At 44.5% G+C, this 16,094-nt stretch overlaps 1 protein-coding gene across 16 annotated transcripts in view; it reads left to right on the top strand.

Annotated features, from left to right (window-relative positions):
• dst (dystonin) overlaps positions 1-16,094 on the top strand; it is a 118,892-nt gene that overhangs the window by 41,701 nt on the left and 61,097 nt on the right. For all 16 annotated transcript variants that reach the window (XR_005079327.1, XM_037123988.1, XM_037123976.1 and 13 more), the window contains 27 exons: positions 1,623-1,789; positions 1,888-2,000; positions 2,113-2,219; positions 2,301-2,420; positions 2,763-2,858; positions 2,948-3,075; positions 4,849-4,942; positions 5,035-5,189; positions 6,071-6,542; positions 6,640-6,768; positions 7,202-7,279; positions 7,366-7,527; positions 7,809-7,913; positions 8,071-8,166; positions 8,260-8,385; positions 8,478-8,630; positions 9,161-9,315; positions 9,441-9,567; positions 9,691-9,874; positions 10,419-10,576; positions 10,668-10,846; positions 11,374-11,512; positions 11,605-11,798; positions 11,883-12,045; positions 12,122-12,205; positions 12,389-12,496; positions 12,594-12,692. Coding sequence is in view for 15 of the 16 variants with exons in the window: in XM_037123988.1 (XP_036979883.1) it covers positions 1,623-1,789; positions 1,888-2,000; positions 2,113-2,219; positions 2,301-2,420; positions 2,763-2,858; positions 2,948-3,075; positions 4,849-4,942; positions 5,035-5,189; positions 6,071-6,542; positions 6,640-6,768; positions 7,202-7,279; positions 7,366-7,527; positions 7,809-7,913; positions 8,071-8,166; positions 8,260-8,385; positions 8,478-8,630; positions 9,161-9,315; positions 9,441-9,567; positions 9,691-9,874; positions 10,419-10,576; positions 10,668-10,846; positions 11,374-11,512; positions 11,605-11,798; positions 11,883-12,045; positions 12,122-12,205; positions 12,389-12,496; positions 12,594-12,692 (3,891 nt within the window). In the remaining variant the exon portion in view is untranslated. The remainder of the gene's footprint in view (positions 1-1,622; positions 1,790-1,887; positions 2,001-2,112; positions 2,220-2,300; positions 2,421-2,762; positions 2,859-2,947; positions 3,076-4,848; positions 4,943-5,034; positions 5,190-6,070; positions 6,543-6,639; positions 6,769-7,201; positions 7,280-7,365; positions 7,528-7,808; positions 7,914-8,070; positions 8,167-8,259; positions 8,386-8,477; positions 8,631-9,160; positions 9,316-9,440; positions 9,568-9,690; positions 9,875-10,418; positions 10,577-10,667; positions 10,847-11,373; positions 11,513-11,604; positions 11,799-11,882; positions 12,046-12,121; positions 12,206-12,388; positions 12,497-12,593; positions 12,693-16,094) is intronic.

The raw sequence follows: 16,094 nt of genomic DNA, 5'->3' as shown, positions 1-16,094 counted from the left end.
GCAGGACTAAAAGGATGAAGTCACCCTTTGTTTTGGTGGCTGCATGCCCATTAAACTCGGGCCATACTTGCCTGGACTGGGCTGTATAAATGTTTGTGGCTGTGCGGAGGTTGGAAGTTGTTTCCTTGAGGATGGTGATGTTTGTGTCTGTGCTGATCCGGGTAGAGCTGTTGTGTTCTGTATGCCTGTTTCTGTTCTTCACTGTTGTTTTTGTGACTGAGGGCGCCTGGCTGTGAATTCCCCCTTAGGCTGTAATAGAGACTGATTGATTCATTGATGGATGATTGATTGCTGCTCTTCTCATGAAATCTACTGTCTGTGTTTCTCTGTTCTCGTTCTTTGTTCAAACCGTGTCGTGGCAGAACATTTTGAGTGATATGGAAAGTTTCGACATGTGTTACATTTGCTCTCTGGCAGAATTATGTCTGTAATGGTTGGTTGGGAAACGAGGGTTACCTGTGCTACAACAGCACTGTGGAGCTCAACGTGTGACGTGGCATTGTTTGTTTAGCGTCATCTCCATCGTCAGAATGCAATGTTGTAAAGCTATTTATGACACATCTCTATCTCACTCTTGCGGCCTGCTGCCGCTTCACATGTTTAAAGTGCGAACAGAGCTGTTAGTGAACCAGATAAGGAAACTTTTACCTCATTCACACTTCAGTGTTATGAGATTAAATACTTCCCAGCCAAAAAAAAAAAAACAGTTCCCAGAATGTTTCCTGAGGGTTTTGATGTGGAGTTCTTCGAAGGGTTATTTAGTAACTTTCAGGAAACATTGAATACGTTTCGGGGACTCTTACTAAAGGATGTTCCCACGCTGCATTATACACTTATTATAAGAACTCTTGTAATTCTTTTCTACAGTCAATAGTATCTTTGTGATGTCTTTGTTTCAACAAAGATTTTAGTTTGTGGTGTCATTACGTTTGACTGCATTGTATTTCAAGGCGGGGCTGTGCGATAGGGCCAAACTCAATCATCTGGATATGAAGCAATCAGTTGTTTCATATCCAGATGACTACATATATCATGTTATAACACAATCTTAAATATTAGTGAATAAAACGTAAAAACAATGAAAAATAATTTTCTTTTATTTATACTTTATTATAAGGATGCAAAACATCACATGCACTAATAAAGTGAATAAAAAAAGAGTTAGTTGTGCATGCATATGTACTGTACTTCCTACATACACAGACTATCTATATATTAGCACCTCCTTTAGTTCTGGCTTGTTGTAGTCATGCTTTTTGGAATAACCTAGTTCTGTCATGCTCACTCTCCTTGATGTTTATTTTCGTAGACACAATGCAAACATTCATGTCTCAAATACCTCAAAGCATCATCAAAAATGACAAAGAATATTGGTGTGAAGAGTGTGATTTGCGACATGAAATACACAGTAAGTATAAGACGACAGATGTTTGCTCTTATGACTGTAAAATATATTGTCACGTCGCACAGCCCTGTTTCAAGATGTTGCTGTTACCACGCCTGATCTCACAGGGTTTTCGGTCACAGCTTTGTGGGTTAGATTTTCAGGCCTCCACAACTGGACATTTAACGTCGGTGCTACTTATATTTAACACCTTAAATGTCTTTTGTTATTGTGACAGATCTCGGAGATCCACGTGACAGGGGAGTCCGAGGACATGACAGCCAAGGAGAGGCTGCTGCTTTGGTCCAAGCAGATAACAGAGGGCTACGTAGGTGTACGATGTGACAACTTCACAACCTCCTGGAGGGATGGGAGGCTATTTAACGCCATCATTCATAAGTACAGGTACTGTAACGTTGAAGGAACTGCGTGTTTTTTCGTTGTCACTCCTTTTTTTTTTTTTTTTTGTATCTTTATAGTCTCTCTTTCTCTCTCTCGTGCAGGCCGGACATGGTTGACATGAGCCGTGTGTCGACGCAGACCAACAGATCAAACTTGGAGCACGCGTTCGGTTTAGCGGAGCAGCTGGGTGTGGCCCGACTCCTGGACCCCGAGGGTGAGCCCCATTCCCTGTGCTATAAATCACGCGGAGGGGAAGCTCGGGTTTTGTGCAGCTGGTTGTCATGTGTTGCATTCGTGACCATTTCGGCTTTTACCTCCCTCCGCAGACGTAGACGTTCAGTCTCCGGATGAGAAATCAGTCATCACGTACGTCTCAACTCTGTACGATGCCTTCCCCAAAGTACCCGACGGCGTTGATGGAATCAGCCCTAATGTAAGTGGACGACGTTGGTCCACCCAGTCCAAGTGCAGAGAAGTGCTTTATTGCTGATGATCCCTCTCTCTATCTGAACAGGATGTTGATATCAAATGGGTGGAGTACCAGAACATGATCAAATACCTCAGCCAGTGGATCAAACACAATGTGGCCATAATGTCCGACAGATCATTCCCCAACAACCCTGTGGAAATCAAGGTACTCTGGGATTTGAATCTTTATTATTTGCTTTGTTTTGCGTGAGTTGAGCTTCTGCTGTCTCGTTGTACAGACAGCATAAATCGTCGGTGAGGTGACGGATAACTATCCGCTTTTAGATAACTCACGTGCAGCATCTGTCTGCTGTAACCGATACTCATGGAGGTATTGACGGGCTCGAGAGTGCAGCGGCATCCATTTGCTGCGTTAAGTCGATAGCTGTTATCGGTGAAGTTGCTTTTATGCAGCTGTTTTAAAGATGAAGAGAGGGTGCGGATGTGTGCCGAGAGAGATCTCACCCGAAACTGCGTCTTTCACCTTGACCTCTGCTTCCTTTCACAGGCACTTTACACACAGTATCTGCAGTTTAAAGAGCATGAAATCCCGCAGAAAGAGAACGAGAAGACAAAAATCAAAGATCTGTATAAAATGCTCGAGGTATGCGAATGCACAACACGAGAGCCCGTCGGTCTGATAGTTTTAGTCCCCCACACTGTAGTGGTAACAAGTCTCTGTTTGGCCGACAGATGTGGATCGAGTTCGGACGTATCCAGCTGCCCCCAGGTCACCACCCAAACGACGTGGATAAGGAATGGGGTAAATTAATTGTTGCCATGCTGGAGCGGGAGAAGAGCCTGAGGCCTGAGGTGGAAAGGTATGTGCAGCCACTGAGCGTATTAATACTTTGTCCTGCCTGGCTCGGCGTAAAGGGCTTTAAGGTCTAATCTTTATAGTTTTTACTGCCTGATATTACTGGTTACTCCTCAGCCAAATGTCACCATTTAACCAAGAGCGTTGATGAGACGCTCAGCTGGTGTTTTTATATGACAAAAAACGTGTGAGGGTTGGCAAAAATTTTTGTTGTCATGAGCTTTTCAAAAAGGCAGCCAGATAAAGGAGCAAATATGCGACATGACTCAGCATAACAGTGTCTGAGGTTGGTGCAGGCGGAGCGCTCATGCATCGTATTACAAGCCGACTAATGTCTCCACTGAAACTGGAGATGGGGATCAGTCTTGATGTCGAGGTAGAAACCCCCTCACAGGCGCGTCGCACGCCACCATTTCACTTTCATTGACATACTCACGAGCTGGTGTGCTCAATATTTCTTGATCAGATTTACCGCGCTGTTGCACTTGATAAGGCTGAGCTGTGTTCCTGCTTTTCGCGCACAATCGAGGGATTCGCTAAAACAGATGTCCCCAGAGGTTCCCATCACAGGCCGCCACAGGTCAGGTGTGAGCGAACCACATCCAGGTCTCTCCAGTCACACGAGGACAGTACGGTGGGAGAAGTTGTTTTTCACGTGCACATTGTGGTCCCTACTGTCTCTCGTCATCAGACCACACCGATGAGCATGACTCGTCAAATTCAGAGGTTAGGCGCTGACACGCTGTGAGCTTGAATATTCACATTAGGACAGAAAGCAGGAGCAGTTTTATCAAACCGTTGGCACAAAGACAACAAACACTTGTTGCTCTCTGTCAGCTCACTTCTCTGACCTTTTGTTGACTTCTCCTAACTACAGCCCTCCTCACCATGCACATCATGCACATATATAGTAGGGGTTAGTGCTTGCCATTACTCCTGCAGTAGATCCAGCCGATATCCTGCCTCGAACAGAGTCATGTGGAGGCATGGAGAAAAACGGCAGACTTTAGTAGTATTTTTGTATGCTTCAGTAGAGACATTTTGTGATGTATTACAGAGCGACTGTTCTCTCATGGCAAGCTAGGTCAAGTTTTTCTCCTTTAGCTCGTGCTCTGTGTGTTTGTTTGCAGTTGATCTCATTGCTATGGAAGCTCAAATGTCTTTCTTTTTTTTTTTTTTTTTTTTTTTGGACTTCTCCATCCCTGCCTTCACAGTGTATAAACACAGCGTTATTAATGTTGGGTGTGGTGAAGACTTTCAGAGACAGCCATCCAGCCCTTTTGGCAGCGCTTTATACAGTGTCAGCTGGTATAAAGGTGTACTGTCTCAACCTGCTGTTTGATTTTCATCCCCGAAGGCAGCACATTATTCCGGGGTGGGATTCAGTTTACAACGCCCCTCCACCTGGCTGCTCTGCTATAAATATGGGCGAGTCGAAGGCGGCTCCCTCAGTTAGGCGTGCTTGAGGCCGGGACCCTTCCAGAGGGGCCATTAGGATGAGAAATGTGACAGTGATTATTTGAGCGTGCTGCAGGTAGCAGCAGCAGCAGCAGCGAAGTAAGATGGCCTATCTGAGCGGCATGTCGTCTATTAGCAACAGCAGCTTCAACAGTTTGTGCTCCAATGACACCGAGCCTTTGCAAATCAACAGCTCAGTCTTTCTCAATAACAGCATTGCTTACGGATCCAGGTGATGTTCCAGTGTGCTCGGTTTTTGTCTCTTTTAAAGTGATAACAGCTGTGAAGTAACAGTTCCACCGTTTTTGTTTTTTTGCAGGCTTGAGATGTTGCAGCAGATCGCCAACAGGGTCCAGCGGGACTGCGTGAACGGAGAGGACAAGCTGGCGTTGGCAAGAATCGCACTGCAGTCTGTGAGTTTTTACTTGATGTTAAGTGGTGATCAAACAGCACGGACTATTCATTATTTGTCTTGAGCTTGGGCCTCTGTGTTTCCCCCGATAAGGACGCAAAACGCCTCGAGTCTGGTATTCAGTTCCTACATGAAGCCGAGATCGCCGGCTACCTTCTGGAGTGTGAGAACATCCTCAGACAGCAGGTGGTGGACATCCAGATTCTCCTGGATGGGAAATTCCCCTTCGCAGATCAACTCGTGCAAAGGTACAGAGGATATCCTCTTGAATAACTCAGTGGCACGGAATGAAGATGGAGTTTTTTTTACTTTCTTTTTTTACTTTTCGCAAATTATGACCAAATAAAAACAAATTTGTGCTATAGATAGACAATTTGGAGGTCAGACACATTTTTAGAATTGTTCAAAGATGTGTAATACTTCGAGAGGGATACATACAGGAATCTTTTCCATTTCGAACCCTGATGTACCACGGGGCCTGTTGTATATATTTTTTTTTAATTTCATTGGAACAATCCCAGCTGAATCTATGAAAAAGAGAAAGCTTTCTCACCGCAGGGTGTGACTATTTATGTCGCACATGCCGCCTATGCATCTGATTTTTTTTTTTTCATCTTATTGAGGTTGTGAACTGGGGGTGTCACAGTTTCCCGTTGTGTGTAAGCGAAATGAAGAAAAACATGTATTTGCACATTATGTTTTCCCTGTTTTCCTGTGCAACCTGTGTGACAGTCTGGAGCCTGTGAATCCTGTTACTGCTGGCAAAAAAAAGAGCTTCATCTTGGCTCAAAACCATGCCACCCACTATATATTACAAAACAGGTTAATGAGCGTGTTCTCAGTGGAGAAAAGAACAGCTGAACTGCATATAAAAGAACATACTTTTCAACCCGATGAGCTCCTGTGATTGTATAGTTTGGATTATTTTATTTACTTTAATTTCTTTATTTAGAGAAGTTTTATCTATGTGGATGCTCATGATGTTACAATTGTTGATATTGTATGTTTCTTAATCCAAGTGTGCATAAGTATAAATGAACATTTAATAACATTTTTTTAGAAAATACAACAGATTGGATTTTTCCCTTGCGGCAATCCATCTCATATTGTTGTTCCTGTTTGATTTCAGGGTATCGAAGCTCCGGGACGACCTCCTCGCCCTGAGAGCCGAGTGCTCCTCCGTGTACAGCAAAGGTCGCACCCTGACGACGGAACAAACCAAAATGATGATCTCGGGCATCACACAAAGCCTGAACTCCGGCTTCTCGCAGAACATCAACGCAAGCCTGACACCAGCCCTCACTCCTGCACTCACCCCAGGGGGTTTAGGCACCCCTGGGTCCACATTCACCTCTAGCCTTACACCGTGCCTCACCCCGTCCTTGACCCCTGCCTTGACGCCCGGCATGCAACCCACTTCAGTCCAGAGCTATATGGGTGGTGGCGGCGGCGGCATGGACCCGGGCAGCCTCAGGCAACTGAAACACATGCAGATCCGCAAGCCCTTACTGAAATCCTCACTGGCAGACCAGAACATGACAGAGGAGGAGGTCAACATGAAGTTTGTTCAGGACCTCCTGAACTGGGTGGAAGAGATGCAGGTGAGACGTCGCCATCGGTTCATGTAAAATCCACTGTAGCCTTGAATGAGTGTGTACGAGATTTTATTTATTTATTTATTTTTTTGTAATTTTAAAGTTGCAGCTGGATCGTTCAGAGTGGGGATCAGATTTGCCGAGCGTGGAAATGCATTTAGAGAACCACAAAAGCGTGCACAGAGCCATCGAAGAATTTCAGATGAGTCTTAAAGATGCCAAACTGAGTGAGGTAAGCGCTTAGGAGTTTCCTCTCTGTTTGGTTTTATAATCTAAAACCTAAATGTTGGCCTGAAATGATGGCTGCAATTGCCGATTATTTTCTTCATCGATTAATCTACAGATTGCTTTCACAATTAATTTTGTAGTCTATAAAACGTCAAAAAGAATGTGAAAAATCATCATCAAAAATTGTGACATCTTCAGTTTGGTTTCTTTGTCTTACCAACATTTCAAAACACAAAGACTTTTACAAATTACAAAGAAAAACAGAATTTACATTTGAATGTAGAAAATGTTACTTATTGAAAAAATTACTGAAATGATGAATCGTTGATCAAAATAGTTGGCCACTACATTTTTCGCTTGACTCCTCTTTGCAGCCTTAACCCTATTCTCACTCTCTGAATAGATGAAAGGAACCAAAACATGTTTTTCTCCCTCAGATTCAGATGAACATGCCCCTGAAGCTAACTTACTCAGACAAACTCAACAAACTAGAAAAGCAGTACGAGCGGCTGTTGGTAAGTGATCCGTAATCTAAAACTTTGCCGCCGTAAACTCTCTAAGTGATCGATGTGTGTTGATGAATGGCGCCCGTTCCTTTCAGAGCTGTTCACGAGAGCGACAGAGCCACCTGGAGAGCCTGCACGACTTCGTGTCGCAGGCGACGCAGGAGCTCATCTGGCTGAACGAGAAGGAGGAAGAGGAGGTGGCCTTCGACTGGAGCGATCGCAACAGCAGCATCTCCAAGAAACGAGACTACCACGCGGTGAGCCCCTCAATGAGCTGTAAACAGTGAAATCCACAGTGCAGACAGAATGACGGGGGCTTGTTCAGACACTTTTTGGTTGCTGAGGTTTGGCTGCGTTACAGCGGCGTCATTTCATGGAACAACACTCCTAGTTGAGGGATTTGTGTATTGTTGCCCGAGTGATTAGTTTCATACTGAGCGCTGTGAGACAGGATGTGAGATTGTGTGAGAGGATGGAGCGACTGGCGCTTTTCCACCGCTGGATGCCAGAGATACTCAGCTTTATGTCCTCCACACAGGACCTGATGAGGGAGCTGGATGAAAAGGAGGAGGCTATCAAGTCTGTGCAGGACAAGGCAGAGCGCCTCATGATCAAGAGCCACCCAGCCCGGCTCACCATTGAAGTAAGCTCTTTTTTTTTTTGTATGCTCAGCTCTGCGGTCAGTATAATAATGTGCTGGTGTCTCCACCCTGCATTCAGCTCCCACAATGATTAAAAGATCAGGTAAGTCTTGTAATTTTCCAGAATCATACCTGGGTGTTGTTGTGTTTCTCCTGTAGGCGTACAGAGCTGCCATGCAGACTCAGTGGAGCTGGATCCTGCAGCTCTGCTCCTGTGTAGAACAGCATCTCAAGGAGAACGCTGTTTACTTTGAGGTGAGCTGCTGCCCGTGTTTCACTCAGAGGTGCATTTTATATATTTTTTCTGAAGTTGTCCCATCTAACTTCCCCCTCTCTACCCCTGTGCAGTTTTTCAGCGATGCCAAAGAGTCAATAGACTACCTTAAGAGCCTGCAAGATGCCATTCAGAGAAAATACAGCTGTGATCGTACGAGCAGCCTACACAGGCTGGAGGATCTCATTCAGGAGTCCATGGTAAACAGATAGGAAGATATGACGTGTGGGTGTGGGTGTGGATGCTGTAAAAAAAGAATGAACAAAACAATTTTTTTTCTTTTGTTATCAAGGATGAGAAGGAGCAGCTTCTTCAGTACCGCAGCACTGTGGCTGGGTTAGTGGGCAGGGCCAAGAATATTGTGCAGCTCAAGCCCAGGAACCCGGACAGCCCTCTGAGATCCTCCATCCCCGTGAAAGCCATCTGCGATTATCGTCAGATAGAGGTACGCCGAGGTTCTCTGCGCCTCGCTGCACCACATTTGAGTCCCCCTCCACATATCTGTCATGGCATACACAAAAAGCCAGCATTTGTAACACCATGTACACTTTCAGCAGAACATGTGCAAAAAGCCATCCAGTGCTGAACTCTGCATAAACATGCATTGTCCCCTGATAAATCATTGAAAATATTGAAAAACGCCCTCTCATGATGTTAAAGAAAGTGAGAAAAAACACCTGGATCCATCCCTTTTTCAAGAGCTGCACTGAAAGGTAATGAGGTCTGTTCTGGGCCGCCACACGTGCTCCATCCAGATTTTGTGGAAATCCATCTAGTAGTTTCCTGCTGACAAACCAGCCAACAAACAAATGAACACTGGTGAAAATATTACCACCCTGGTGGGGGTAATACTCACCTGGGTGTGTAATTTGGACGGACATGTTATGAAGGCAAATTCTGCCAGTAGTTTCTACCCTCAATTTATTCAAGATTTATCGTAAATCTGATCTGTGTCTCCATCACAACTGTTAACAGATTACCATCTATAAAGAGGACGAGTGCGTGTTGGCCAATAACTCTCACCGAGCCAAGTGGAAGGTCATCAACCCGGCAGGGAACGAGGCCATGGTGCCCTCCGTGTGTTTCACTGTGCCCCCGCCCAACAAAGAGGCCGTTGACATGGCTACAAGGTGAGGCTTCATTTAGTGAAACGTTCAAAAGAAGCGTTATTTGGAGTTCAGATGGCTTTTACCAAATACGTAACACGATTTAGCTTGTTGGGATGAATTATTTACGTCTCTTCCTTCTCCTGCAGAACTGAGCAGTTGTACCAGAACGTCCTGGCGCTGTGGCACCACTCCCACATCAACATGAAGAGCGTGGTGTCGTGGCATTATCTCATGGCCGACATACGAGCCATCCGCAACTGGAATGTGTCCTCGGTGGGTTTGAATCATCGTGTTTCCCCTTGTTAGACTCTTCAGCACCAGCTCATAATCGCGTGAGGACAAAATACAAAGTGCATTTTTGTCTCATTTCCACTTTTGTCCCTCTAACCACTACAGATAAAGACCATGTTACCCGGTGAGCACCAGCAGGTCTTGAGCAACCTGCAGTCCCACTTCGACGAGTTCCTGGAAGACAGCGAGGAGTCCGAGGTGTTCACGGTGGCAGACTGTAACCAGCTGGAGAGAGACGTCGTGGCCTGCAAAGACTACTACCAGGAACTGCTGAGATCTGCAGAGAGAGGCAAGGCCCACATTCCTCTCCTGTCTCCCCCCTCCCCTTCCAACAAAGAGCTGCTGGTGTACATTGAACACAACATCGTGAGGGAAACACATGGCACCATAAGCCTGTTAAGCCTTAAGTTAATGCCTTCTGGAATTATGTTGGGTTTTTTTGACTGAATTAAGAAGACATTATGAGCTGATGTTTGGCTTCACTGCGAGTGAAAGGAAAACACTGGGTTGTTTTTAATGTGAGCTTGTGGGTTTTAAGCAGGGTGGAGCATTTGATGTATTATGTTGTGATGTTACACACGTTTGTGTAGATAAACAGGGACACACATATTATATTTATTTTAACCATTTTTTCGTATTTGTGTATGACATCACCTTGGCAGAGTACATGCATTTGACTGCACTGCAATAGGTCCTAGGACCTTATACTGTGCTGATGCTGCCACCTAGAGGCAGACTTGTGTAGCTGTTGGTCAACGTGTTGGACTACATGTTGGTCGAGTAGTGTGCTCTTATATGATTATTTGTACTAATTACGTCTTTCTCATGAACAGAGGAACACGAGGAGTCAGTCTACAATCATTACATCTCAGAAATACGCAACTTCCGGATGCACCTGGAGGCCCACGAGGAGCACCTGATCAGGCAGCTCCGCACACCGCTGGAGAGAGACGACCTGGAGCAGAGTCTGCAGCGCATCGCAGAGCATGAGGTACACATACGGGTATCAGTGATCAATGATCTGTTTCAAGGACTCAATGGTGATGTCATGTTCATGATGGTTTCTACCTGTCGTCTTGCAGAAGAAGACAGCGGAGCTGAACAAACTGAAGGAGGACCTTGACGTCATGAAGGAGAAGTGCGAGCTGTTCCTCAGACAGGCTGCAGGTTCTCCCTCTGTGCCGACGCTCTCCTCTGAACTCACCGTCCTCGTTCAGAGCATGAGCCAAGTGTACTCCATGTCCTCCATTTATATGGACAAGTAAGACAATCCCCTCTTTTTCTAGAAGTAATCGTACTGGCGCTTACAGGGTTCATATAGGTCCATAAATGTTTTAATATATCTCAGATTCATTTAATAAATAAACATATATTTAAGTTGGTCTTAATGGCCATAAACATTGTATTTAATATCATTCATCCATCTTTTAGTTTTTTCGTTTTCTTCTCTTGGTGAAAACGAGTCAAGCTCTTCTGCAAAAGTCCACATTTCTGATGCTGCAAACTTTAAACCCTCAACTAAATATATTGCCATATTCCTACTGTGCATAAAATCAATCCCTGCATGAGACTACAAACATGCTGCATACCTTTTATACTCACCTGCAGTGCTTGAATATGCTTGAAGATGATTAATCCAGAAATCACTGTTAAATTTGAAATTATATTCAAAAGGTCCTGAGAAGCATTAAATATAAGTGCCTGACACCTGTAAACACCCTGATTACCCTTGTTAGTTATTTGAACTGAAAGTACCTGAATTAAATACATGTTCTCTGTGTTTTGCAGACTGAAAACAGTGAGCTTGGTGGTGAAGCACAGCCAGAGTGCAGAGGCGCTCGTTAAGTCCTACGAGTCCAAACTGTACGAGGAAGACGCCATGAACTCTGACGTCAAGTCCATTGAGTCGGTCATATCAACACTTAAGGTAAAACCTCAAAATGGCAGGATTCTACATTTCAGAAACATCGGCGACATCATCAGCTCATTTTGAGTGACGGGTCCTCCTTCTGTTTATAGCAATGGCGGTCGGAGATCGACGAGCAGCAGGAGGTGTTCCACGACATGGAGGACGAGCTGCAGAAAGCACGAGTCATCAGCGACCGCATGTTCAAGACGCACAACGAGCGCGACTTCGACCTCGACTGGCACAAAGAGAAGGCCGATCAGCTGAGCGAGAGATGGCAGAACATTCACTCTCAGATTGACAGCAGGTTCGTCCTAATAACTGCTCAGATGACTGGGTGAAGTATTAAAAGTGTGAGTGCTGCTCATTAATAATACTCGTTCAATTTCAGACTTCGTGACCTGGATGGTATCAGCAAATCTCTGAAACACTACAGAGACTCCTACAGTAGTCTGGATGAATGGGTCAGAGAAATGGAAGCAGCACAGCTCAAGGCCCAAGAAAACAAACCCGAGGACAGCAAAGCACTGGCCGAGCTGCTGAACAAACAGAAGGTAGAACAGTTCACTTCCTCACTGGAAGATACATTCATGGATGTGCACATTCATATTAAAAGAATGTCTTTTTCAGGTCCTTGTTGCGGAGATTGAACACAAACAGAGCAGAATTGATGAGTGTCAGAAGTACTCAGAGCAGTACTCATCTGCCGTCAAGGTAACCCCGATCACTTCTGTTCCAGTCAGCCCATTTATTTATCTTTGTCAAACTCTCTTTGATATATGAAGTTAGCGGTCTTTCCCACCTTTTTCTTGTGAATGCTGATTGGAGATCCTGAGTGAAAACTGCTGTCATTGAGAGAGAAACAACCCTGTAAACCATCCCATTAATCTCTGTCAGGATTATGAACTCCAGCTGATGACCTTCAGAGCGATGGTCGACTCCCAACACAAATCCCCTCTCAAGAAACGGAGGATGAACAGCTCGTCTGATGCCATCCAGCAGGAGGTAAAACAGTGATTTAACTTGAAGTTCCAGTCCAGCTCTGCTCTGTGCAGAGTACATCTTAACGATGGACTCGCTTTTCTCTGTCATTTTCACACAGTTTATGGATCTCCGAACCCGCTACACTGCTCTAGTGACTCTCATGACACAGTATGTGAAGTTCGCCAGTGAAACTCTGAAGAGAACTGAAGACGAGGAGGTGAGACATTCATATTTTAAGACCTCCCTGGCTTTTCTACATTTACAGTGGCTTTTGCATCACCTTTCAGACTGCTGAGGCTATGTACTGTACTGTAGATATTTAACCTATCATGCTTGCAGGTATTTCATTTCTTTACTTTGAAGCAGTAAACAGTAAAATGATGCACTAAACAAATACACCTGTGTTTTTCCACTCCTTATCTGCTCTAAGTTCTTCACTTGACGGCTCGTGATGAATGAAGATCTTTGCTTCATTGCGCCGATGAAGCAAAGGAAATGTGCAAATGCAGAGCATGTCTGCATGCACGGGTATCGCTGGTGACGGTGGCTTGCTGGGACGAGAGAGATTTTTATACTTTTTATATGAAAAAATCCTCTCTCATGTAAGAGCCGGTTCTGTGGGAAAATGAAACCTCTCCAGGAGTTTGTGTAGCATTTTGTAAATTCTTATACTGAGAGGTATTCTCAGTCCTCTTTGTTGAAACCGTGAGTGGATCAAGTTTGGGTCAGAGGACAGAGGGGTAACACTTTTAATACCTATTATTTATAAATGGTAAATGTATAATTCGTTAAACTTTACGCAATGGTAATTTCACTATTAATAAACTATTGATCACTGTTTTGTTTACATCAGTTGCAACTCCACGATTTCTTAATAAATTTAGGTTTAGAAAATTGTTTAATTTAAGCTGAATAAACCATACATTTTACATTTATTGACAATTATTAGAGGGTTATGATAAAGTGTTATCAACAAACAAATCAGTGACAAATATCATTGCAGTAATCTGTAAAGTATTTTTTCTCGTCAAATGTCAATATTCATATTTTAACCCAAAATACTTATGGCTCACCAAAAAAAAAAAATATCAATGAGTCTTAGAAATTTCAAATTCCTGGAGAGATTCTTTAATGTCCCTGCAGCATTCTGGTAAGACAGAAAATATCCCTGCAATTGATTTGATAATTCCCGATGAAACATGAATCAGTGGATGACTTATTTTTTTGCATTATAGAGCAGAAAGGCTCTTGACAAGGCCGAGAGCGCAAAAACGACAGAGAGCGTGGAGCTCCAAAGGGCTGCAGGGGAGGTAGAGATTAGTCAACTCAAGCAGCGGCTCCAGGAGCAGGAGGCGTTGCTGGTTGAGAGACAAGCACAGCTGGAAGAGCTGGAGGGAAAAGTAGAAACTCAACAGAAGACAATTGATGATCTCACCTTCCAGAGATCGCAGCTGGAGCACGACATTCATCAGTATGGCACCAAGTTAGAAATAGCGATGAAAGACAAAGATGCCTCTGAGCAGGAATTAAGCCACACTAAACTGCTAATTGAGCAGTCAGAGGCCAAGCTGTCTCTGGCTCAGAGGAGAGTAGAAGAGCTCTCAAAGAAAATAAATGAAGACCAAGAGCTGAAAAAACAGAGCCCCGCACTTCAGGGAAAGATGAACGTGGAGGAAGGTACAGAGGAGCAGCTTCAAATTCAAGTCCAGGCTAAGGCGCCTTTGGTATCTCACAGTCAGACGACAGTCAACAGTGAGCCTGGGTCATCTACAGTGAGAGAAACTGAGAGCATGATGGCGGAAGCCCTGCAGCAGAAAGTTGACGAGCTAATCCTGGTCCAGAAGAGAGCAGACATGGCTGAGGAGAAAGCACAAAGTTACAAGAAGCTGTTGGACGACAGCAACAACAGACTGAAGAAGCTGCAGATGGACATGGAAAGTGAGAGGAGCAGCATGAGACAGAAATCGGAGGATCTCCAGCAGGAAGCGGCGAACATGAGGAGATCTGTCAGTCAACTTCAAGAGGAAATGAGAGCTCTCCATAGAGCAAAGTCCTCGCTGGAACAAAACACATTTTTCCAAAGCACTGAGGTTGAGGGTCTTAAAGAGCAGCTGAAGATCACTCAAGGAGAGCTGCACAAGAAAAGCTCCATGGAGCAGGACAATAATCACAAGATTAGCAACTTAGAGGAAGAGGTCGCTTCCAAGCAGGCAGTGATAGATCAGCTGAAGTTTAAATGCACTGAGCTAACGAGGATAAACGTCTCGTCTGAGGGTGACGTCAGAGGTCTTCAGATCCAAACAGAGTCATTAGAGAAGGAGAGATTGTTCTCCGAGCAAAAGATCAAGTCTTTAAAGAGCGAGTTAGAGAGCTGGAAACAGCAGCTTCAGGGAGCGAGGGAAGAAAACAGCTTGATGAAGACAGTAGAGCAGGCGTCGCAGCTCAAATGCAAAAGCCTTGAGGCAGAACTCCAAAAGAGTGAATTAGTTGCTTCTCAGCTGCAGAAAAAAGTAGACGAGTTAAAGCAGGTGAATATGGAGATGGAAAAGAATCTGAAGAACGTCAGAGCTAAGCTTGATCAGGTGACGGTGGAGATTGACAGCAAGGATCAGCAAATCAAAATCTTCAAGTCCCAAGCCGAGGGCACCAAATCACAGGTCAGGATTATTGAGGAAGAGCTAAATAAGAAATCGCAGACCTACTATGAGCTTCAGATGAGGCTGCAGGATTACAGTGAGGAGGCGAGGAATATGACCGAGCTGGAGCAGAAAATCAAAACGCTGAAGTCAAACATCGCCAACTACGAGAAAGAAATAGCAACTCTGAAGTCGGAGCTGCAGGCGGTGTTTGCTGAGAGGAATTCCGCAAATCAAAAGATCCACATGCAAAACGCCGAAATTAGCGATTTGAACGTGTTGCTAAAGACAAAAAATGCAGAACTACAGAAAGAAAATGCTGAGAGTCAGAAACATCTCAGTAAAGTGAAGGCGTTGGAAGATGAGCTTTTCAAATACAAGGCCAGTATGAAAGGGTTATCCAGCAGCTCGGAGAGGGTTACGGAAACCCTCAAGCAGGAGATGTACGCTCTTCAGAGCGACAAGAAAGCAACAGAGAGGAAAGTAGAGAATCTGAATGTAAAACTGTCAGAGTTCAACATTTCCCTCCAAAGAACTAAAGAGGAGTTGTTTAAAGAAACCAGAGACAGAAAAGCCAAAGAATCCAAAATATTGCAGCTAGAAAACGAGCTTGAGAAAAGTAAAGCAGCATTGAAAGACGTAACGTCTAATTCTGACAGGTCCCGATCCAATCTCCAACATGAAAACATGATCCTGAAGAGGGAGAAAATTGAGGCGCTAGAGAAGAGCATGTCGTCGGGATCTGAAGTCAGAACGCTGAAGGAAAAACTCCAGCGTGCCCAAACAGAGGCAGACCAAAAGCAAAGAGAGAACTCAGTCCTTCAGCTGACGTCCCAGCAGATGGCGGAGCAGCTTGACAAGTGCAAGAAAATGCTGGAGGAGTTGAAAAATAAGCTTGAGCTTCAGAAGGAGGGCTATGAGAGGCAGTTGTTGCTAGTGCAGACTGAAATAGAGAAAAAGTTGATCGTGCTCCTGTCTGAAAA

The sequence above is a fragment of the Acanthopagrus latus genome, chromosome 15 (assembly GCF_904848185.1).
Source record: "Acanthopagrus latus isolate v.2019 chromosome 15, fAcaLat1.1, whole genome shotgun sequence".
In the NCBI taxonomy this organism is placed as follows: domain Eukaryota; kingdom Metazoa; phylum Chordata; class Actinopteri; order Spariformes; family Sparidae; genus Acanthopagrus; species Acanthopagrus latus.
This window is presented reverse-complemented; position numbering and strand designations above follow the sequence as displayed.